The sequence below is a fragment of the Patiria miniata genome, unplaced genomic scaffold, assembly GCF_015706575.1.
Source record: "Patiria miniata isolate m_02_andy unplaced genomic scaffold, ASM1570657v1 HiC_scaffold_15, whole genome shotgun sequence".
In the NCBI taxonomy this organism is placed as follows: domain Eukaryota; kingdom Metazoa; phylum Echinodermata; class Asteroidea; order Valvatida; family Asterinidae; genus Patiria; species Patiria miniata.
The window spans coordinates 2504492-2526921 of record NW_024037053.1 but is presented as its reverse complement, the minus strand read 5'-3'; the positions used below and the strand labels follow the sequence as shown (position 1 = coordinate 2526921).

Here is a 22430-nt window from a genome sequence, read left to right as displayed (position 1 = left end):
GACCACCGAAAGCGCATGGAACAGTGATTCAGCGTCCCCCTCTCCAGCAGCTTCAAGATCAAGGAGACGCGTTTTCATGACGGGTCCATCGAAATATTTTACGATGACGGCCAATTGCTTCTCACCGGAGCGATCTGTGATTACGTCAATTATGATGCTGTATTTGACTTTCCCCATGTCATCTTTCCTGCTAAGTTCGTTCTCCGTGTCTTCAATGAAACCCTGGCCAATCACATTTGTCACTACACCGGAAACTTTGGTGCGTTTCAGTTGCAGGCTTCGAGCTAAGTTGGAGTCCGAGAAAGTCTTGGCCAAAACTTCAGGTAAGTGGTCAAATGTACGGTAAGGAATGTTGTACTCCGCGGCCCATGCTCCAAGCTTGATTTCTGCCCTCATCCTGTCCTTGTCGGTCTCTGTTAAGGACACTTCAACTTCACGTGGCTTAGGAGCCAAGGGAGCAGTGGGCTTTATGGGCACGGGGTGTAACTTCTCTTTCAATTTCTTCAGATGTTTCAAACCTTTGGCGTGGTCGTCAATGTTTGACCTCTTGGCAATAAACGACGTGCAGCACACGCTGCACTGCCCCTTTTTCGGGTTCACTGGGTCAGGCCGAAGCCACTCGGAATACTTGTCATCTACTAACCATTCGTCTCGAAACTTCTGGTGGTAGATTTTCCCTTTGACTTTCTTCTCTGGAGGAGAATCACTCTGGGTTGTTGTGGAAGCCATTTTGAAAACAACAACACAGCAGTCAGCAGATGCAATTTGCAAGAAAAAGAAACGCGAATTAACCGTTAACTGCACAATCCACGCCACCGGTTCACCTGTCTAGCGCCCTCTATGCCATCTCGCACGCCAGGGAATCGAGGTCAGTGGGGTGACCTCGACTCGACTGGCAGTATGGGAGGGACTAGCTGTACTGGGGCGACTCTTTTTTTCCAAACGTCATCCGTTTCCCATCTTCTGATTGGTCGATTACATGCACATCTAATACCTTGCTCTCCACAACACAAATCGTTATGTCTTGTGAGAAATCTTCCTTCTTCACTTTAGTTATTTGAAATGAAAAGAACTGAGAAAACACTCACTCAGAATTTGAACTCGGATCAGTTACTTCCAACCAGTCCACGAATCATGCAGCTGCCAATCGTCGGTGATTTAAACACCATTATTCCTTGTTTTATAACTTTTATTCTCTAAAGCCCTGGACTTCATGAATGTGTATAACGCAGAGAGAGCGCCCTCTTTTGATATTGCCGATCTCGTTTGGGAAAACAAATTCATGGCCGGGGGAGGAGAAATTCCCCATAAATTATACTTTTTTATGGGGTGGGCGTATTGGTGTTGGCGTATGGGTGACGAATGCGGTGGGGGAGGGGCTAGCTGGGATGCCAATAAACTAAAATGAATGTACCTTTAAGTATATTTTTAATTAGAATATAGATAACTTTTTTACTCGATTCTTAAGCCTTGCTTCCCTTAATTTACCCTATTTTTGGACTTTCTGAAATATGAATAAAAGAATAAAAGAGCCAATTTTAGCCCCAAAAGTTTAATGACCTCTCAAAGGAAAATCTCCAGACGAAAATCATGGACTAAAATATTACACACATGCAAATTTGCAAAATCGGGGGCATGCCTTTTTTCAATTATATTCCATTTTATTCCTGAAGCTCCTTTAACATACTTGTGCTTTCTTTAAAAAAAATCAATTAAAGCAACAGAAAAGATCGAGGAGTCCATCTAATGGAGGTATTATTTATTTGTAGCATGACTTTTTTTATTAGCCATACGAACTCTTTTCTATGTGTCATGAGAATAATTCAGTGAAATTGATTTTCTATGCATGCATAATCTGAAAATAAAAATTGTATCCAGAGAATCTAATTAAAGCCTCTCCGCAGCTTAGGACTTCCCCAAGGCCCGGCCCAGGGCCCTTCGATGAGCGGCTCCAACTGTGGGTCCACAGCAGATGTTCCGATGGTGCGACTTCAACCAGGCTCCAGCTCCATCCAGCGTGCTGCAGCCACTGACAGAAGCACAGCATCCACTCCCTCCGGGCACACCACCAAAAGTCAACCCCTTCCAGTTGTCCGCCGTGTCACCGTCGGTGTCGTACTTGACGTACCAGTTGCAAGCTGATTTTGAGCCGCCTTGAGCGATGCGACACTTGCGACCGTTCTCCCCGATGATGCCCGCGGTGGCCATGGCTCCGAAATCGTGGTCGCTGTAGCTGTCCCAGTTCTCGCAAGTGAACTCTGGAACTGGAAGTAAAACAAGGTGCAAAATTTGGAGGCGGTTAGACACATTTCTTTTTTTATCAAGCTACATGCAAGCTTCCATCAGTGACGTAATTAAGAAAGTCCCTTTATAATTGGGTTTAGCTGTCATTTAATACACAAGCACGTTATTGATATTCTTATACTAGCCGGAAAACAAATTCACAGAGTGTTGGTCTGCGAACATAGTGAGGAGAGTCACACATTTTGTTCCCAGAGAATCAAACCCAGGCAGTCTCTCTTTCCTCTTTGGCAGGTAGCCTACCTGGATCCCTACACGAGATGTTGACTCCCGGGTACAGCCGGTTCCCAAACTACCGCCTCTTAAGGTGCAGCATATACCCCAAACCAGAACTGCTCATAGTTTATAAATGGAAGCCTCCTCCTGGATCCGCTGTTGGTTAGAGTGAGCATCAGGCGCTGATGCCAATACATTAGCCCTCCAAGTGGTCTCCATATTTTCTCTTCAGTATCGCTGAGAGGGGGGGGGGGTCATTGTTCACTGAGTCCAAAAACCAAAAACAAACAGAACAACTTACCACAGCAGTAGTCCCTGTATTTTGCTTTCATCCAGGAAGCAGCTCCATGCAGCGTCTGGCAGTCGCTGATAGAAGCACAGCAGCCGCTCCCACCAGGATTCCCACCAAACGTCAGCCCCAGCCAGTTAGGGCCCTGATCCTTGTACTTGACGTAGTGGTCGCAGGCCGTGTTGTGGCTAGTGATTATGGTGCATTGACGTCCGTGCTCTCCGATAACGTCGGGGGACTGGGCAAACTCAGCGAACTGCTCGACAGAGTAGTCTTCCCAGTGGTGACATGAAAAGGCTGGTTAAAAGAAAACAAACGACCACATTTTATTTCCAGTTCAATACCTTCTTCTTATCGAGTCCACTTCACAAAGCTATCGGTTCAGCCAAAGCCGAGCCCGAACACATTTCTCTGCGTCTTCATTGTACATTGCAAGATCAGCAACTGTGCTTCCGAGGGTTCATGACATCCAAGGTACACCAACATCAAGAAGCTTTTTGATAAGCTTTGCATTAAGCAGTCTATACGTCTACATTTTGCATTCTTACCGCAAGTGCAAGTTTGGCATCCATTTTCATCAATCACGTAACCAGCAGGGCAGGGCTCGCAGTCCAACTCAGGGCAGCCTACAGCAGTGAAAGACAGACGAAAAAAACAACAATACCACAATTATTCCGTACGTCCGTTCCTGGCTATATGGTGACGGTTTTCCCAACTACGTCCACCCAACAAGACGTGGAACTTTCTTCAGATGCCCAAGGAAAAGCTTGAACCTAAGTCTAAATCTCGAGTATACTCGGAAGTACGCCCTTTGCTCGTCATGAACCTCCAAATCACTTCAGTATTTGAAATAAAGTGACTCGCCCATGTTTTTTTTTTTCACAGCCCTCCAATATCTGCCTCTGTACTTTGGGGTGAACTAAAGTGCACTGCTATAGAACTTACAAGTATTGAAAGAAAGCTAGGTCATGATGTGAGGAAACTCTTTGGTCAGCAATAAACAAAGAGACCAAAATGAACAAGTCTGTCGTGTCTGTGGTAAAATCACTTGGCTGGTGAGTCAAATAATCCTCCAATGCACTTCTGCTGGAGTGCATTGGCTTGCACAACCAAGCAAGGGCGGATCCAGAACACAATTTTTTGGGGGCCCCAACAAATTGTTTGTGTCTCCCAAAAAGTGGGTCAAAAAATTACGGCGTGGGGTTCGAGGCCCGCCTAAGGGCCCCTAATTTTTTTTTGATTCTCGATGCTCTGTGGTGCGATCTGAGGCAATTTCTGACCACTTTAGCCAATTTTTTTTGAGGAAAAGATGGTGGTGTACTCATTGCCTGCCTTTATTGCGACGTCACATAAAAAACCCCAATTGGTTTCTTTTTTTTGGGGGGGGGGGGGCATGGCCCCCTGGATCCGCCCTTGAACCATGGCAAAACTGACTTGCAATAAACTACACCAAAAGTACAAGGATATGTCAGAAAGTTGGGAAGAACCTGTTGCAGTTAATTAATTGATACTCACCACAGCAGTATTCCTCGTGATGCGATTTCAGCCAGGCTCCAGCTCCATTCAGCGTGCTGCAGCCGCTGATAGAAGCACAGCATCCACTCCCTCCGGGCACTCCGCCAAAAGTCAGCCCCTTCCAGTTGTCCATCGTGTCACCGTCGTCGTCGTACTTGACGTACCAGTTGCAAGCTGATTTTGAGCTGCCCTGAAAGATGTGACACTTGCGGCCATAAGCACCAATGATGCCTGCGGTGGCCATGGCACCGAAGTCTGCATCACTGTAGCTGTGCCAATTGGCGCAGCTAAAATCTGGAACTGAATTTAAAAAGTTATTGAAGCTTGTGAGCAAAAGGCCATTATTCAAAAGCAAAATCTAAGCCTTGATCTATTTTAGAGGATCTAATTAAAGACAGAAATTTGATAAGACAAACAATTTGGGATGAAACTCGAAATGCGGCAATGATAATACATCTTTAATCTAAGGTTTCTAATTGGTACCACAGGTTTCCGATTATCAAAATAAAGTGCGGAAAATGTACCGAGCGAAAAGGCATTCAAGGGAAATTAACATGCTATATGTTACACACCGTACCTTCCTCAGCTTGGCGGAGCCTCTCAGCCCTGCCCCCTTGACTAGCCTCCGCTCCAAACTTGCACCCCAACACGGCCAACAAGAAGCAGAACACTGCAACCCCCTTCATGGTTGTTTTAATGACTCTGCTTAACTTTGTAGCGAGTTAATTTGCGAGTTGGCAGACGAATCTTTATCAGAGGAAACAAGTTTCTTCTTCGATTTCTGGTCGAGCCCCAAGCTGGCGGTGTTCTGGTTGGTTCCTCGGAATGGGTCGTGACTTTATACCTTTACAGGGTGACCTTGAGTCAAGTTGAAGTTTTTTGGTAAACCTAAGTAGGCCTTTAAGCAAGAACGAGAGGTGAAGTTTCTGTCAATATTAGCGTTACATATCAGACAGGTACGTGTCGACTTAAGATAGAGGCGCGGCCTTAACTTTTGAGGGGTATAAACCCTGCTTAAGTAGTGACGTGACATGACGTTTCTGTCAATATTAGCGTTACTTCGGGCAGGTACGTGTTGACTGTTTTTTTTTCAAAATGCGATCGAATTTCTGCAGGCGCGGCCTTAATATTTATTTTTTTGGGGTACGGTAAACCCAAGTACTTCTGCTAACGTAGTGACGTGACAACTGACATGAGTTTCTGTCAATATTAGCGTTACTTCGGGCAAGTTTGTGTTGACGGACCTGACCCTTCCATCCCCTCGTCCTTCTCCCGGCCCCTAAACAGCAGCCTGTGTTACGTTTCACTAGTCTGAGTATCACCCGTTATCCACGGAGCCATCTCCTGTCTAACGTCTGATACGTCAAAGCATGCAGATTTATGCAAGCCGCGCGCCAGCCAATCGGAGCCGACTTTACTAAATCGTGACGTCATTTCATTCCCAAAACAGGACTAAATGTTTGATTGGTCAATTTGAATGCAGTGTTTTGTAATACAACAACGGCCGGCGCGTACTTCGCAGTGCGTGACCACAGCCATGCCGTGTCTAGGTTTTTTTTTATCCATGTCTATGATGCGACAACGGTGAATGGCCGAAGACCCGACGTACAAAGCGCCCGCTGATCAAAATCTAGATATCAAGAAGCGGTTGTCTTGCATTACTCCGCGAATCTGCTCAAGCATCATATAGACCATGGCAATAGACTAGGTTTTACCTGGGTACGTGAACAAAACAGTCACGTCAATGCCCTACATTATTTTCGCCATTCGGAGTACATAGGCCCGAATCTAATCTTGTAATACCAGTTGCCATTGACCACTGGTCAATACGAAAAGCACGCTACGGGGAGGGGGGATATATTAACCCACACCCATCCCCGGATTTACAACCATGGTGGTCACGTCATACGCCGCCGAGGTGCAGCAGGGGCGGATCCAGGAGTTTTTGCAAGAGGGGGAGGGGCCCGGGGGGGGGGGGGGGTTCATTAGAAAATCAAGCTGAAATGCAGACAGGTTTTTTAATTTCTCCGGACACTAAGGCTTCCGTCAAATCAATAGGGGTGGGGGAGGGGGGGGGTGTGTGGGCGTTGGGGGAGGGGGGTGTGGGCGTTGGGGGAGGGGGGTGTTGGGGGAGGGGGATGTGGGGGAAGGGGGTGTGGGGGAAGGGGGTGTGGGGGTTGGGGAAGGGGGTGTGGGGGTTGGGGGAGGGGGTGTGGGGGTTGGGTGGGGGAGCTCGTACCATACTTTCAATGAGAGCCGACGATCATGAACACCATATTACAGAATACATGTAGTACAAATACCCCCAAACCCCCAGCTTGCTCAGTCCAAATGTTGTGCACAGTCGGACATCATTAAAGGTATAATTGTCATCATGTTTTTGGGGTGTCGGAGTGGGGGGGGGGGGATAACTACAGTCAGCTAGCTATGAAGCATTGTCCCATTACCCAGTCTTATTTATTGTTTCAGAAATGTCAACTAGAACATATTTACTTAAACTGCCCATACAAATCCTATGGTAAAAATGGCAGACGAGACATATATATTCAGTCATGTGGAATGGTCACTGTTGGAAACGACCCCGCGTCATGTCACACAGTTCTACGGCAAATGTGCACATAAAAAAAAAGTATACAATGAACATTATATTTAAACACATGATAAGACGTTACATCAGATGAAAATACAATTGACGAAAAAATAAAGATAGTATACAACACCCGTTAAAATCCTTACTTTGGGAAAAAGGTAAGAATCTGTAAAAAAAACCCAAAAATGAAGCTTATTATTGTAAACAAAAAAGAAAACAATTAAAATCTGCTCGGCTGACTTGTTAAGTTACTTATTTAAAACGTTGTAATCTGATTATAAAAACACTGCAAACAGTAATGTTTTTATAATGGTAATGTATTTTATGCAATACAATAATTCTGAAAATTGGATAAATAACTCATACTTTGTGTGGATTTCTATAAATTAATTTACCTAGTGCAGACACCTGGTGATCTTAATAGTTTGCCGCCAGTAGTTGGTTTATTGTATAATTTTCTATACATAATCTGAAAAAAATTGTATTGAGAGAAGCTAATTTAAGCCCGTCCACGGCCTAAGACCCTGTCAAGGCCTGGCTCCAGAACCTGAGCTCCAACTCTGGGTCCACAGCAGATGTCCTGGTGGTGCGCCTTCAACCAGGCTCCGGCCCCGTTCAGCATGCTGCAGTCCGCGGGGGAACTGCAGCATCCATTCCCGCCGGGCCCGCCGGCGGATGTCAGACCCTGCCAGTTGTCGCTGCTGTTGCCGTCGATGTCGTACTTCACCAGGAAATCACAGGAGGACTCTTCGCAAGAGTTCTCAAAGATGCGGCACTTGCGGCCGTTCTCGCCGATGACGCCGGCCAGCGCCATGGCACCAAAGTCAGCGGCGCTGTAGGTATCCCATCGGTCGCACTGAAATTCAGGCCCTAGGAAACGAAAAACACAAACACATGCTTCAACATTTCTAGAGGTCAAAACAGGCTCAGGTTGATCTCCATTGCAAAGCAACATTCAATATGTAAATCCTTCTTGGAAATTTGTCACATCTGAATAGTACTTATATTATGATTTGCAACCTTACTAATAACCCATTATTTCTCTGAGCCGAGTATTATCTCACAGAAAAATATAGGGATGTCCCGCATATATCAAATATTGGAACTTGATCGGAATTTTCAAATACCTTTTTGCCAGTGGGAATATTCAAAAACAAAAACTATGCATATGTGATGTTAGTCTATCGTAATTGTCAGGTGCCAAATTTGTTTGTCGACGGTAACATTTTTGCCGACTGTGGCGCATTATTCCCATCCTTTTAGTAGTTAAAGCCCTCGACAATTATAAATATTGACTGCAAAACGCTCCTGAATGGCCCATATTGACCGCGGCATGCAAATTTTTTATTTGTGCACGCTACGTGTTACTTTTGACCGGCATGGCACAGAGTTGCAGCTGGCAATTTCAAATAACCGAATATTCGGTCAAACACAGTTTCAAGTAATCGAATACTGAATTATTCGAAAATGAACAGCTCTAGAAAAATATTCCTCCTTGTAGTTTGAATTTCTCCACTAACCTGACAGGCACATCCTCATCAGGATGACATGTTACACAGATTATTACACTCAATACTCATTTATCACGTAGAACAGTGGGGAACGTGTGGTCTAGCGGTGGAGCACATGATTTATGATCGTGAGGTTGTGGTTCGAGCCCCACTGTGGCCATAAATGTTTTGGCCTTGAGTAAGGCGCTTTACCTCAATTACTCCTCTCAACCCAGGTGTTAAATGGGTACCGGCATTATTCAATGCAGGGAAGGTAACAGACTCGCTGTGGAGGAGGTGTGGCGATCCCCCACAGCAGCATATGAGTCTGGCCCAATCGCTTCGAAAGAGCGATGGGCACTCCGTTCCTGTGAACACAGGTTCGTCCCCTTTACTTCATCAAGTAGAAAATAAATTGCATCGAGCACAATGCCTCTCACATTCAAAAAGGAAATTGAGATAAGGAAAAGACTCACCACAGCAATACTGCTTATGTTCTGATTTCAACCAACCACCGGCTCCGTTGAGCGTACTGCAATCAGAGGAAGACGCGCAGCATCCAGACCCGCCCAGGCCAGCCACCCCGCCCCATGTCAGGCCCACCCAGTTGTCGTACGCATCGCCATCCGCGTCGTACTTGACGTACCAGTCGCAGAACGTCTGGGAATTGCCTTGGGCGATGCGGCACTTGCGCCCGTAGTCACCAATGATGCCTGCCGTGGCCATGGCGCCGAAATCGGCAGCGCTGTAGTCGTCCCACCTGTCACAGCTGAACTTGGGGCCTGCTCCGAAAAAACAACAACAGCCAAAACAGATTTGTTTTAAGTCCGCAAGTCATATTAAGTTTTTCTAGATGAACAACACTGACTGTGCCGTCCGTCAGTGTGAAAGTGGAGGAAAAGACCAGGAACCATGACCAGGAACAAAATTATGAATACCTTGTCCGTCTTGCAGACATGCAAGCCGCGCGCCAGCCAATCGGAGTCGACTTTACTAAATCGTGACGTCATTTCATACCCAAATCAGGACTAAAACTGTGGTCAATTCGAATCCAGTGTATTGTAATGCAACAACAGTCGCGCACGTACGTGTTGCGTAACATAATAGCACGTGATCAAAGCTTTTGTTGCTGTGTCGAGCGGGGTATTTTCATCCACATCTAGACGCGAAAAAAGTGACAGACCGAAGGCCGACATAGAAAGCGCCCACTGATTGGTCAAATCTAGAGGTCAAGATGTGGTTGTCTTGCCGAATTAATCAGAGAATCTGTTCGTATGTAATAGACAGTGGCATTCGCCACGTTCTATTACATAGACTACACCGGAACGTGAAACTCACAAAATCAAGAGAAAATACTCACCACAGCAGTATTCCTTATGCTGCGATTTCAGCCATGCTCCAGCTCCATCCAGCGTGCTGCAGTCGCCAACAGAAGCACAGCATCCACTCCCTCCAACGTTGGGCACTGCACCAAAAGACAGCCCCACCCAGTTGTCCACCGTGTTACCGTCAGCGTCATACTTGACGTACCAGTTGCAAGCTGTTTCAGAGCTGCCCTGACCGATGCGACACTTGCGGCCGTTTTCGCCGATGATGCCCGCGGTGGCCATGGCTCCGAAATCTTGGTCGCTGTAGCTGTCCCAGTTCTTGCAGGTGAATTCTGGAACTGGAATTAAACAAGGCGCAAAATAAGTGTTTCGGCACATTAAATTGTCGAAACTAGTACTAAACTTCACTTTAAAGTAACAAGGGCGGAGCCAGAACACAATTTTTGGGGGGCCCAAAAAGTTTTTTCTGTCTCACTAAAAGTGGGCCCCAAAAATACAGCGTGGGGCTTGGGGCCCGAAAAATGTTTGGATTCTAGATGCTCCGTGGTGCGATCCGAGGCAATTTTTGACCATTTTAACCAAATCTTTGGAGGAAAAGATGGTGGCGTACGCAGTGCCTGCCTTTATTGCGACGCCACTTGCGCCCTCCCCCCCCCCGATCCACCCTTGTAAAGTAATGGGAGTTGCAAAAACATGCAGTACAGGGCGAGTAAACAAAAATTACCCCAAATGGCAAGACCAATTTTTGACTGACTTTATAGAACAAAACAACTTACCACAGCAGTAGTTCTTGTATTTTGCTTTCATCCAGGAAGCCGCTCCATTCAGCGTCTGGCAGTCGCTGATAGAAGCACAGCAGCCGCTCCCACCAGGAGTCCCACCAAACGTCAGCCCCAACCAGTTGTTGGTAGGGCCCAGATCCTTGTACTTGACGTAGTGGTCGCAGGCCGTGCTGTCACTGCCAGTGGTTATGGTGCACTGTCGGCCGTTCTCTCCGACGGCGTCGGGGGACTGGGCGAAGGCAGCAAACTGTTCGACAGTGTAGTCTTCCCAGTGGTCGCATGAAAAGACTGGTTTAAAGAAAAGTTACCAAATTTATTTCCAAAGTTCAAATAAATTCCAGGTCAATACCAGCACTAATATATTTTCTAAGGTTCTCAAAAGCTTTTGGGAGTGTGGCCAAGTGGTTAGGGTTCGTGACTCATGATCAGATGGTCAGGGGTTCGAATCCAGCTGCTGGCCACATGTTGCGTCCTTGGGCAAGCCACTTAATTGCCACTTGCCTCTCTCCACCCAGAAGCAAAAAAGGGTACCGACATTAGCTGGGGAGTAACCTGCGATGGACTAGCATCCCATCCAGGGGAGTAGAAATATTCTCAGTCGTTTCATGCTACTAAAACAGGAGATAAACGTCAGCCTAATGGGCTACTTTGGCTCGTGACAGACTTTACTCACTACTTACAAAAGGTTTGCATTAAACAGTCTACATCTACATTTTACATACTAACCACAAGTGCAAGTTTGGCATCCATTTTCGTCAATCACATAACCAGCAGGGCAGGGCTCACAGTCCAACTCAGGGCAGCCTATAGGGGCAAAAGCAGGGAAAGAAGGAAAAAGTGACACCATGACATTATGAGGCTTGATCACATTTTCTTGCTGGACAGATTTTGCATCGCAGTTTTCCAAATACGTCCACGCAACAAGACATGGAACGTCATTCCGATGCACAAGGACAAGCTATAGAGCTCAAGTGTACATATCGAGTACGCAAGTACCCTTGCAAGTTGAGGGGTGCTGTGGTCCAATGGTTACGGTGTTTGACTATTGTGCCGTGGTACATGGGTTTAATTGACTCCTGAATGGGAACATGGTGCTTGTGTTCTTGGGCAAGGCACTTTACTACAATTGCCTCTCTCCACCAAGGTGTAGTAAATGGGTACCTGGTAGGAAGAAATTCCTTCAATGTTTGAGCGCCGTAATGGCAGCCGTGCTAAAGCCAGGGTAATATTGGAGCACCAGGAGCGTCACTTCGTGACGAACATGAGCGCTATACAAGACGCCAATATTAGTATTATTAATATAAAGAGATCGTTGTAAGGGAGCACTGCGAAGAACCTGATGCAAATAATCAATTAATGAATGAATACTCACCACAGCAGTATTCCTCGTGCTGTGATTTCAGCCATGCACCAGCTCCCGACAGCGTGCTGCAGTCGCTGACAGAAGCACAGCACCCCGTCCCTCCAACGTTGGGCACTCCACCAAAGGACAGCCCCACCCAGTTGTCCACCGTGTCACCGTCCGCGTCATACTTGACGTACCAGTTGCAAGCTGTTTCAGAGCTGCCCTGACCGATGCGACACTTGCGGCCGTTTCCGCCGATGATGCCTGCGGTGGCCATGGCACCGAAATCCGCAGCACTGTAGCTGTCCCAGTTGGCGCAGCTAAACTCTGGAACTGAATTTAAAAAAGTAAACTAAAATTGTAAGCTAAAGCCATATTCAAGAGCAAAGAATTTAATAAAGTATTGATCAATCATTTCTCAGCTGTCGGTTCCTTAAACCTCCATATACCCAACAAACCCAATATCATCTTTCCGTTAAATAAATGAAGCAAAATGTGTATATTATGCTCTTGTACAGGGCGAGTAAAAAAAAACCGAAACCCAAATGGCAGGACCATTGTTTTAGTGAAGTTCAGCATGCATCTCTTTCAAAATTTAGGATATGAAAGCCCAATTTATAAGCTTTCTCTTAGTACAAGAATCATTCAAATCACTCATGTACTGTTCAAGTTTAAGGATCTGTCCACAGATCACATAACAGTTCAATTCTCTATCAGCAAAACAAAAGCAAATCACATAAGGATGTGTGTGAATCCTTTCGGTTTGCTGAAAGAACACACACCTTTTTGGTAGGTTCCACAATAGCGTTCTCTTGGAGAAGAGCGCCCCCTATTGACAAATGAGGTTTAGCCCCCCCCCTCTCCACTTTTCAAATTTGCATCAGCTAGCCAGCACTGGCAGTGCTTCGGCCCCCACACTTTCAAAAGTGTTCCGCCACCGCTGGGCGGCTGGGGTGCATTTGTTCGAACCCCCCCCCCCCCCCCAGCATACGGGCCTGCATGGACTATTTTTTTCTTCAAACATTTCAAGCATGAAACGTACATGTAAAAGTGGAACTAGTCCGAAAATTTGGGACTCTCAATACTGTGTATGAGAGTCCCAAAACTTAAGGTATTGAAAACATGCAAAACAAGAAAATAGACTGGCACCTAAAACAACCAGTCCAACACAGCGTCAGTACTGCATCAATCAACCATGCCAAAAGAATTGTGTGGCATGAAGCGGGAACTAGTCTCAATTTACTACACATTTCTCTATAGTCAAGCCACCAGACTATTGACACTGAATGAAGAGGTCAGTCTTTTCAAATAGTTGGACCATAGTAGGACATGTACCAGTCTAGTATTTAGCCCCATTTTGAAATAATTTGACTTCCCCTTCATGTGCAAAATATTGAAGAAAAGTCTCCTTTAAAAATTGAATTGGGTCTGCAAACTTGGTTGGTGAAATACTGAGGACATTTTCTTTGCCCCCGTGGAATTCTTGGAGAAATTTGCTGGCTAAACTGTGAGTAAATTGGGCCTGATTTAGTTTTGCACGTTTCAGAGCACTCCAGAGCCCTGTCTGAAATGGAACCAGTCATTAGCCAAGGTGATTTCTTACCTGAACAGTCAACAACGTTTCCTTGAGCATCTTGGAATTCATGGTTGCAACCTCCACAGTAATTAGACACACAAGTTGCCGAGGGATTGCCTCGACAGGTTGCCAATTCGCAGGGATCGATATAACAGGACACTAGTTCTTCCCCAGGAGGGCATGGTCCTTGAAAGGGAAACAGAAAAGAACAGAGCGAGTCATTACATCGTTTACACGAACCGTTTAAAGTTTTGTGTTCAGAGATGCTGGGAAAACCAAGAACAAAGGTGCTGTTTTTCTAGTCTGGTTCTCTGACGCTACTTCAGACAAAACGGAGCAATTGATAGAGGTCAGGGAATTGTCAGGTCCGGGAACCAGACTGGCTGGCTTGTATCTATCCACGGATGTGTAACCGATTGCAAACTAAACGTGGCCGAACTTAATTCAATCATGGAGGAAATTCCTCCATGATTCAATATAAATTGGGGCAGTTAAGCCGCAGTATTTGATATAAATTGGGGGCAGTATTTGAAGGAAAAAAGTCTGTATTTGAACAAAATTCGGCCGAAATAATACAAATACCACTTTTACTGAAAGTAAAGTCTTTTTCAGATGTCTATTTTTCGTGAAATTTCCAGATTCATTTGCACACGTTTGCGTATCAAAATTTCAACATGAAATATCACAAAAATTAGACATCTGAAAAAGGCAGCACTTTCAGATTAGCCTATGACTGTATGAAGAGGGTGAGTATGCTTCTAAAGCAAAAAACCTACAAACTAAGCCTAAATGTGAAAATCAAAATTTGGCAAAGTGCGACACGTTTTTGTACATGTGGATGTGTGGCCTATGTTTATGGAGGTAGTCCAGTAAATTGGCCACATTTATGGGCTAGCCTGACTCTTTGCCCAATTTCCGGACACTTTAAGTTAACGCAATTTTCAGTTAGTTTATTTTTTCATATGATTTACCATAGTTTTTTTCAAAGCAATTTTTAACACGATACCACTACCCCACTAACCATGGAGGAAAAATTCCTTCCTCCATGCACTAACACAGCAGGTTGGAGCACAACACCGATCTCAGGACCCGACTGAAGTGTGGGGATTCCTAATTTCGCTGCAACATATCACGCAGCTGTGTCGGAAAAAAAGTGCACGTGGCCGTACCACGTGACGTAACAAGTGCGCAGTCGCCTAATCGCCAGCTAGCTGCTGATTGGCTAAAGTTTTTTTTGTGCGGTTCACCAGTCATGATGACAGGCCTTTGATGATATTTATACGGAACTAAAACGTTCGGACATGGAGGAATTCCCCCCCCCCCAGTGACGCCAATTTTAAACTTGCACTTTCTATTTTAACGAAAACAAAACACATTTTGAGCGTAAGTCTGCAGGAAATTGAAAGAGGGGCCGGTATTTTGGGTTGCGTTTTACGCACACTTCGTACATTAATAAAGAATGATCCACTCATCTATTTTAGAGGCAGGAACCAGTCTACCCTCTGAAACGTGTCGGGACGAAAACAATTCGAGATATGTCTCATTCAAAATTAAATATTTTTTGTATTGCTAGAAAACAGCTACAGTCGAGTCTCATTAATACAAACTCATTCGGACCTAGCCAAATTGTTTGTTATATCAGAATTGTGTATTAAGAGGAACATCAGTCCCATTCATTGTGCACATAAATGCACAGTCGGGACTAAGGATTTATGTTTGTTATAACCAGAATTTTGTATTAACAGAGTTTGTACTAACGAGATTCGACTGTATTTTAAAGAAAAGAAATTGGGCCCGTGAAACTCGAAAATGGCAATGACAATACAGCTTTAATGTGATTTTCTTTCCAAGGTTACCGATTATCAAAATAAACTATAGAAAAATCGAGCGCAGTGGCGGTTCTACAAAGAAAAAAAAAATTGCAACAAAAAATTCAATAATTTTTTTTTGCAGTAGCAAAATGTAAGAAAGTGACGTACATGCGAACGGTTTCCCCTAAATAAATAGTCGGGAGAAGGGTGCATTTGTACACTATTAGTTAATAGAGTGTGCATAATTTATCGTTGGATTTTATCAGCGCTTCCGAATGAAAATATGATACGAGCCCCCCCCCCCCCTATTGATTTTCGAAGGCCTATATAGGTGTCCGAAGAAAATAACCGGTCTACATTTCAACACGCGTCCCGTGCAAAAAATTCTGCATCCACCCTGCTAGCTCCCCAAAAAATATAGGCTCTAGAAGACTAGCACCGCGCCTGAAGGAGAGAAGAGACATTCAAAAATCCAACACTTTACCTTCATCGACAGGGCGTAGCTCAGCCCTGCCCCCTTGAGCATCCGCTCCAAACTTGCACCCCAACACGGCCAACACGAAGCAGAACACAACTCCCTTCATGGTCGTTTCAATGCCACCGCGTATAACTTTGTGGTGAGTTAATTTGCTAAGAACTTGCAGACGAATCGTTCAACCAGCGGAAACAAGTTTCTTCTTTGATTTCTGGTCGAGCCCCAGCCGGCGGTTTTTCTGGCTAGTTCCTCGGAATGGGTCGTGGCTTTATACTTTAGGTTGACCTTGACCCTCAAAAACGGGGGAACTAACTTCCACGGCTACGTGCTGGCAGGATACGTGCGCGGTCCGTCGGCCTATCGGACCTCTGACGTCAATTCATTGTTACGGGTCTACTCAATCGACTGAACTTGAATTCGGGCCACGATTTCGGCACAAAAAAGTACGATTTAGTATCCGGGTCTTGTTTTCCCCGCCTTTTTTTCAATGATTAAAGCCAAAATGCCGACCTTGTGCTGACCACTTAAATGCTGATGCGGTTTTCAAAGCCGGATGTATATTTAATTCCGTGAATCATCAATAACAACACCTTCAAAAGGCTTGACCTTCACTAGTTTACAAACGGGTAGATCCGGGTTTTCTTCCAATTTCTAGCAATTTCGCCATTTTTGCTGACCTGACGGTTTCTGTCAATTATTAAGCGTAGTAATTTGGGCAACTTTGTTGACTATTTTTTTTTTCAAAATGCGATAGAATTTTCTGTGGGCCTTCATGTTGATTTTTTGGGTAAACTACGCACATCTGTCGCATTTCAGGGCAAACTAACGACCAAACGGACCTGAATCAACCCCCAACCCAAAAAGGCAGCCAGTTTCAACGCGCGCGTGCCTGTTGACCTATAGACGCACGGTTTTGTACGTGCTGACGATACTGCTATTTGCATCACTGTGATCGTTGAGGGCGACAGATGTACATCAGTCGCGATTCTGGCGTCTCCACAGCTGGGTGGTCTGAGGGCTTGGTCGGCACAAAAACAGCCGAAAATGCCCCCAAACCAAAATCCATCAGGTAGCAGAGGGAGGATTTTTCAGAAGGTGGTCTATATAACAGTGTTATGGCCTTTAGAGAGTTGGTGACGTAAGGTAAAACCTTTATGGTTAATTTTATTACGGAATTGAACATGGTTATCTATAGCGGGGAGGGTTTATACACGAGCCCTGCCCCTCCCTAGGCGAGATCCTGCAGGTCCACAGGTACAAAGGTACATTTTGAATAACAACAGCGTAATGTGTGTGCTGGATAGCACTGTTGCCTTTTGAATTTGGTCGGGTGTGACCGTTTGCTTTTTAAAGTAACTGAATATGCAGTGCGGCTATTGTCATAACGGCGAGACGGGAATGCTTGTTGAGGCTATATGGCGTCACGGGCCAGCGCGCTCAAATTCAAACGGCGTTTCAGTTGTCGTGTTGCGCTGGTGTTGGTAGCGCTCGTACAGGCCTTCGACCACGGTCAGCTATGGAGGAAGTATACGACGCAATTGAGGTTAGTTACACTCAGGATGAAACTAAATAAATAAGAAAATGACAAGCATAGCAAACAACTTCGTCGAGAAACAATGAGACAAAGCAGGAACAGCAGAGAAGACAAGGGTTCGTTTCCAGGAACGTCACAAGGCAATCAAGGGGGTTCAAATGACACAAATATAGAGAGGTTGCAATTAACAGACGCGCTAGTTAATAAGGCTCAGCAAACTTAGCAGGCTTAGACCTAAATCGAATGTCACTGCGGCTCCTAAACTGGGCGTCGAGAGGGAATAGATATGTATTGGTATGGACAGGTGTAATTGGTGGGAACCGTTAATAAATCACAATATAAATTACAGTAAATTCATATGGCTGTTCTACCATTGCGTGTGTTGAGACATTAATCTAGATTTGATAAAATGTTCCTCGTTTCAGGAGAACGCTGGGGCCTACGGAGACGCTGGTGGGCCGGTCGGGGCATTGTTCAAAGGCCTTTGCTCCGCATTCAAGATTTCGGAGAAGTGTTTCCTGGCTTTAGTAGAGGACGGATGGGATGAGGTGCAGCAGTTAGCAGACCTGACAGGGGCCTGGAAGGCGCATGTCCTTGCCTTGGCGCCAAATGGGGGCCAGAAAAGAAATCTCGAAAAACTGATCGAGCGGGTGGAGGCCGGCCCTCTGGAGGGGCAGGTGCCTAAGAGAAAGCGCCGGCACGATGAGACGGACCCGCCTTCCCAAGTGGCTGCAACCCAACAGGAGCCAGACAAGGATCAAGGTGCAGGCCCCAGCGGATCAGCGGCAGCAGGTCAGACCGCTACGGAATCGACTACCTCCCAGGTACATACACTATTACCATGTATAATAATCATAAGGAAGGGTAAAAGTCCCGTTTTCAGACAATAATTTATGCAGGGGAAAAGCCCCATTTTCAGGCGATGGTAAATAAAGGGGAAAAGCCCCGTGTGAAGGGAAAAGGCCCCGTTGTCAGACAACAATAATCTTTGGACAGGGAAAAGCCCCGTTTTCATTGCAGGCGATGAGGTATGAAGGGAAAAAGCCCCGTGTTCAGGCGATGAGGTATGAAGGGGAAAAGCCCCGTTTTCAGGCTATATGTATGAAGGGGAAAAGCCCCGTTTTCAGGCTATATGTATGAAGGGGAAAAGCCCCGTTTCAGGCTATATGTATGAAGGGGAAAAGCCCCATTTCAGGCTATTTATGAAGGGGAAAAGCCCCGTTTTCAGGCTATGTGTATGAAGAGGGGGAATATATAAAAAAAAAAAAAAAAAAAGGAAAAAAAAAAAAAACGTAAAAAAAAAAAAAAAAAAAGGAAAAAAAAAAAAAAAAAAAAAAAAACGTTTTCAGGCTATATGTATGAAGGGGAAAAGCCCCGTTTTCAGGCTATATTTATAAAGGGAAAAGCCCCGTTTTCAAGCTATATTTATGAAGGGGAAAAGCCCCGTTTTCAGGCTATGAAAAGCCCCGTTGTCCGGCTATATTTATGTAGGGGAAAAGCCCCGTTTTCAAGCTATATTGACGAAGGGGAAAAGCCCCGTTTTCAAGCTATATTTATGAAGGGGAAAAGCCCCGTTTTCGAGCTCTATTTATGAAGGGGAACTTGAGCCCCGTTTTCGAGCTATATTTATGAAGGGGAAAAGGCCCGTTTCAGTCTAAATTTATGAAGGGGAAAAGCCCCGTTTTCAAATTATATTTATGAAGGGGAAAAGCCCCGTTTTCAGGCTATATGTATGAAGGGGAAAGCCCCGTTTTCAGGCTATTTGTATGAAGGGGAAAAGCCCCGTTTTCAGGCTATAAAGGGAAAGGCCCCATTTTCAGGCGCTGGTGTATGAAGGGGAAAAGCCCCGTTTTCAGGCCCTGATGTTTGAAGGGGAAAAGCCCCGTCTTCAGTTGATAATCTATGAAGGAAAACAAATCAAGAACAAAACCGTTTTCAGGCATAGAAAGGGGAAACCCGTTCAGGGTAAACCAAAGAGAAATACTTGGTTGCTTAATGATTTATTGGGGGAAGGTCGTTTCAAGAGATTAGGTTTGGTGAGCAGATACTTTTGTTTGGTAGTAATGTATGTCGGGGAGGAACTCCGTCGTCCTTTGTATAGACCAATAAAAGGGTGAGGCAACCATTCATAATTCAACCTTTTCAATTTTAATGGCGGGCGTTGGAGATCCCCTTGACCGCCGCAATATCTCAAAGTATCTTTTATGGGTACAAATTATCGAACATAAGAAATACATATACATAATAATAAATCGGTATGGGAGCACCTGTAGGGATGGTTTGAAAGTAGCTAGATGAAAGCAGGCGAAGAAATTGCCTATTGGTTGTAAGATAAAGGTCCAGGAAAGTGTGTTAATCGCACACACACACACACAAATAAAAAATCTAGATTTATACCGATTAGTAATTGCATTACAGAGATGGTTCGTAATGGGGTGAACCCTGACGAAGTCGGTAATAGATGATAACCCCCCCCCCCCCCCAAATAAAAAGAAGGAAAAAAGGGGGAAATATTTTGGGTTAGTTCTTTTAAACTGCAGGCCAGGTCGGCCTTGGAGGTACATAAACCCCGCCGCATGGAGCTATTGAGGGCTTGCACAGAGACGGGCTATGACAGAAATGTGGCGTACGTTATGTCCCTTCTGCGCAAGTACGTAGACGAGTTCATTCCCCTGTCAACAGAGGACTGGAAAGAGAAACAGCTATATGTAAACCTCCTGTCCGAGTGTACAAAGCATGTAGAGGCAAAGATGGAGGGAGTGGCAATGTACATCTATAAATCCATAACAGGGGAAGACTCTGACAAGCGTCTACGTTTTGCTAGAAAGCACTTGGGGTTGACTTCCCCGCCCGTTAATATCAGAGGACGAATGTCCAACCAAGGGGGGCAAAATAGGGGCAGACAAGGGGCACAATACAGAACAGGTTACCAGCAGTTCCGTCAGTCCTTTGGTCCTCGAGGGGCCTTTGCGGCATCTAGGTTGCGAGATACATGTTATCGGTGTCAAAAGAAAGGGCATTTTGCCAGAGATTGTAAGGAGATCATATAGTGTCTATTGTATAAGGGGCACAGCACACAAGGGCTAAACAAGACGAAGGGACAGGAAAGAATAAGAAAGAAAACAAAATGAAAAGTTGGTGTCAATGAATCCCTTGATCTTTGAGTGACAGAATAGGGATATAAATACCATGTGGTCAAGCGAGGTCGGGGCCGCTTAGATGAAAAGTGAGATTATAACTGAGGAAAATCGATCCTTCATATTATGTTGAGTGGAGTGTTTGAGACTGAATAAAACAGCATAGAAATCTCTTGCATCGGGTTTTCTTGTCAGTATGTCATTTCTTTCCCCTTTCTCCCCATTCAACCCAAACCCTTTGCAGGAATACCAGCGATATCTGGAAATCCTCAGAACTCATAACTGGGAACTTTCCACGGGCCATGATTTTGACCCCGTTGCGGCGCAGGCCCTAGTGCGGAGGCGTGGAATATATTCATGGGTAGACATATCGGGGAGAAAAGCAGACGCCCAAAGTGGGTCTGCCCCGAAGCCGGCGGATGTTTTGGCCGGTATTTGTCCACCGGATTTCAGGGCCCCTTCGCTTTCGCGACCCTAATTTCTTTGTTTCTGGTAGTTTACACGACCATCTGGAAATTTGGGATCAGGTTTTGGCGGAATGCCCGGGAATGGGTGATCAGGTCAGGGTGTGGTTGCACGGGGGAGTAGATTTATTTGAATTTTTCCAGCCGTATCAAGGTAAATACCGAGGCAGGGACTTTAATTCAGAAACGCCTCCTCACATGTATTTTCCTAACGCACCTATCTGCAAGCAGTTTGTACCTTTCATCAATGACACAATCACAAAACGGTTAATAGAGGGTTCAGTGGAGTTATTGGGGGCCGTGCATGAGGTATCACCACCAAAATGTGTAAATGCCCTATCGATTGAGCCAAGTAAACCCAGACTGGTCCTGTCTATGAAAGGCCCAAATCTATGGTGTAAGGACACACCCTTTAAGTTGGTACCATTGGGAGATATTGTCAAGCCAGTACATAAGGGAGGTTTCTTTTCAGGAACTGACGATGCCCAAGGGTACCAACAGCTTCTTCTTACAGGGAGGTCTAAGACATTTTGCGGGTTCGAATGGGCGGGGTTTTATTTTGAAGATACGACCCTGCCGTTCGGCTTCAAAAATAGTGCCTATATTTACTCAACTGTCGGCTTCTGTCTTTCGACATGGCTAAAAAACAGAGGCATTCACACAGAAGTTTGGATTGACGACCGCTTCATAGGGGAAGCGGGCGGAGATGGAAAGGTGGACGGCTAAGTACAAACATTTCGTACCTCATTTACAGGACCCATCGGATGCTAGTGGCGATGAGGCTTACAAGAGGGCGTCACGGGCGTTATACGTAGTGTGCTACATGCAGTCAAAGTTGGGTTACTTTGTCAACTTGAAGAAGAGTCAGCTCCAACCAGTTTCAAGTATGGTCCATTTGGGGTTGGGGTTATGCTCGACTTCTTTGTCATTCTGGATACCGGATAAAAAGAAGGAAACCTTCGCCGGAGTGAGGGAAGATATTTTGTCTGAAGACAGGGTGTGTTTGAAGACCATGCAGAGGTTCATTGGAAAATGCCAGAGTTTTGTATTAGTGTTTCCTGCAGCCCGTCTGTTTGTAAGGGAATGCTACAGTTTCACGTCCCAGATGGATGACGTCACGCCCGTTCAGCTGACGCAGTCGGTACGAGAGGAGGTCCTATTTTGGAGGTTCATTGATTCAGTTTCGCAACCAATACCTTGGAGACAAGAACGTCATTTAAGATTACTACTAAGTTCAGACGCATCCGGCTATAGATGGGGTGGAGTGCTGGCACAAGGGAACAAAGGCATCACCTTTGGAGATTACTGGCCCCCGGAAGTTCAGAGGTCAACGGACATCTGTTATAAGGAAGCTCTGGCCCTTTACTTTGTCCTTATCTCAGTGATGAACCAGCTATGGGACAAAAGGGTGGATGTTCAGGTGGACTCGGAGGGATTATACCATGCATGGTCAGGTCTGAGGGCGAGGTCGACTGCTCTAGCGGGAGTTTTGAGACTCATATTCGCGTTTACTTTGGAAGCGAATTTTGATCTGCGGCTTCAGTGGGTACCATCCGGCAGTAATCGGGCTGATGTTC

At 45.5% G+C, this 22430-nt stretch overlaps 3 protein-coding genes across 4 annotated transcripts; 1 reads left to right on the top strand and 2 right to left on the bottom strand.

Annotated features, from left to right (window-relative positions):
- Window positions 1–1905: 1905 nt before the first annotated feature.
- LOC119722255 lies at window positions 1906–5674 on the bottom strand. The gene is made up of 5 exons (XM_038192295.1): window positions 4899–5674; window positions 4322–4621; window positions 3355–3432; window positions 2819–3103; window positions 1906–2264 (listed from the first exon to the last, which is right to left on the bottom strand). The coding sequence occupies exons 1-5, from the start codon at window positions 5005–5007 to the stop codon at window positions 1906–1908; spliced, it is 1131 nt and encodes a 376-aa protein (XP_038048223.1). The 5' UTR covers window positions 5008–5674.
- A 1085-nt stretch (window positions 5675–6759) lies between these two features.
- On the bottom strand, window positions 6760–16004 carry LOC119722403. Of its 2 annotated transcripts, none has more exons than XM_038192498.1 (8): window positions 15728–16004; window positions 13460–13618; window positions 11884–12189; window positions 11238–11315; window positions 10506–10799; window positions 9762–10067; window positions 8878–9183; window positions 6760–7781 (listed from the first exon to the last, which is right to left on the bottom strand). In XM_038192498.1, the coding sequence occupies exons 1-8, from the start codon at window positions 15825–15827 to the stop codon at window positions 7411–7413; spliced, it is 1920 nt and encodes a 639-aa protein (XP_038048426.1). In that variant the 5' UTR covers window positions 15828–16004; the 3' UTR covers window positions 6760–7410. The 2 variants fall into 2 exon arrangements, with proteins under 2 accessions (XP_038048426.1, XP_038048427.1); XM_038192499.1 differs by lacking the exon at window positions 15728–16004 and adding an exon at window positions 14454–14553.
- Window positions 16005–16828: 824 nt separating this feature from the next.
- On the top strand, window positions 16829–18521 carry LOC119722401. Its single transcript, XM_038192497.1, has 2 exons — window positions 16829–17261; window positions 17678–18521. Exons 1-2 carry the CDS (start codon window positions 17235–17237, stop codon window positions 18140–18142), a joined length of 492 nt encoding a protein of 163 aa, XP_038048425.1. The 5' UTR covers window positions 16829–17234; the 3' UTR covers window positions 18143–18521.
- Window positions 18522–22430: the final 3909 nt, after the last annotated feature.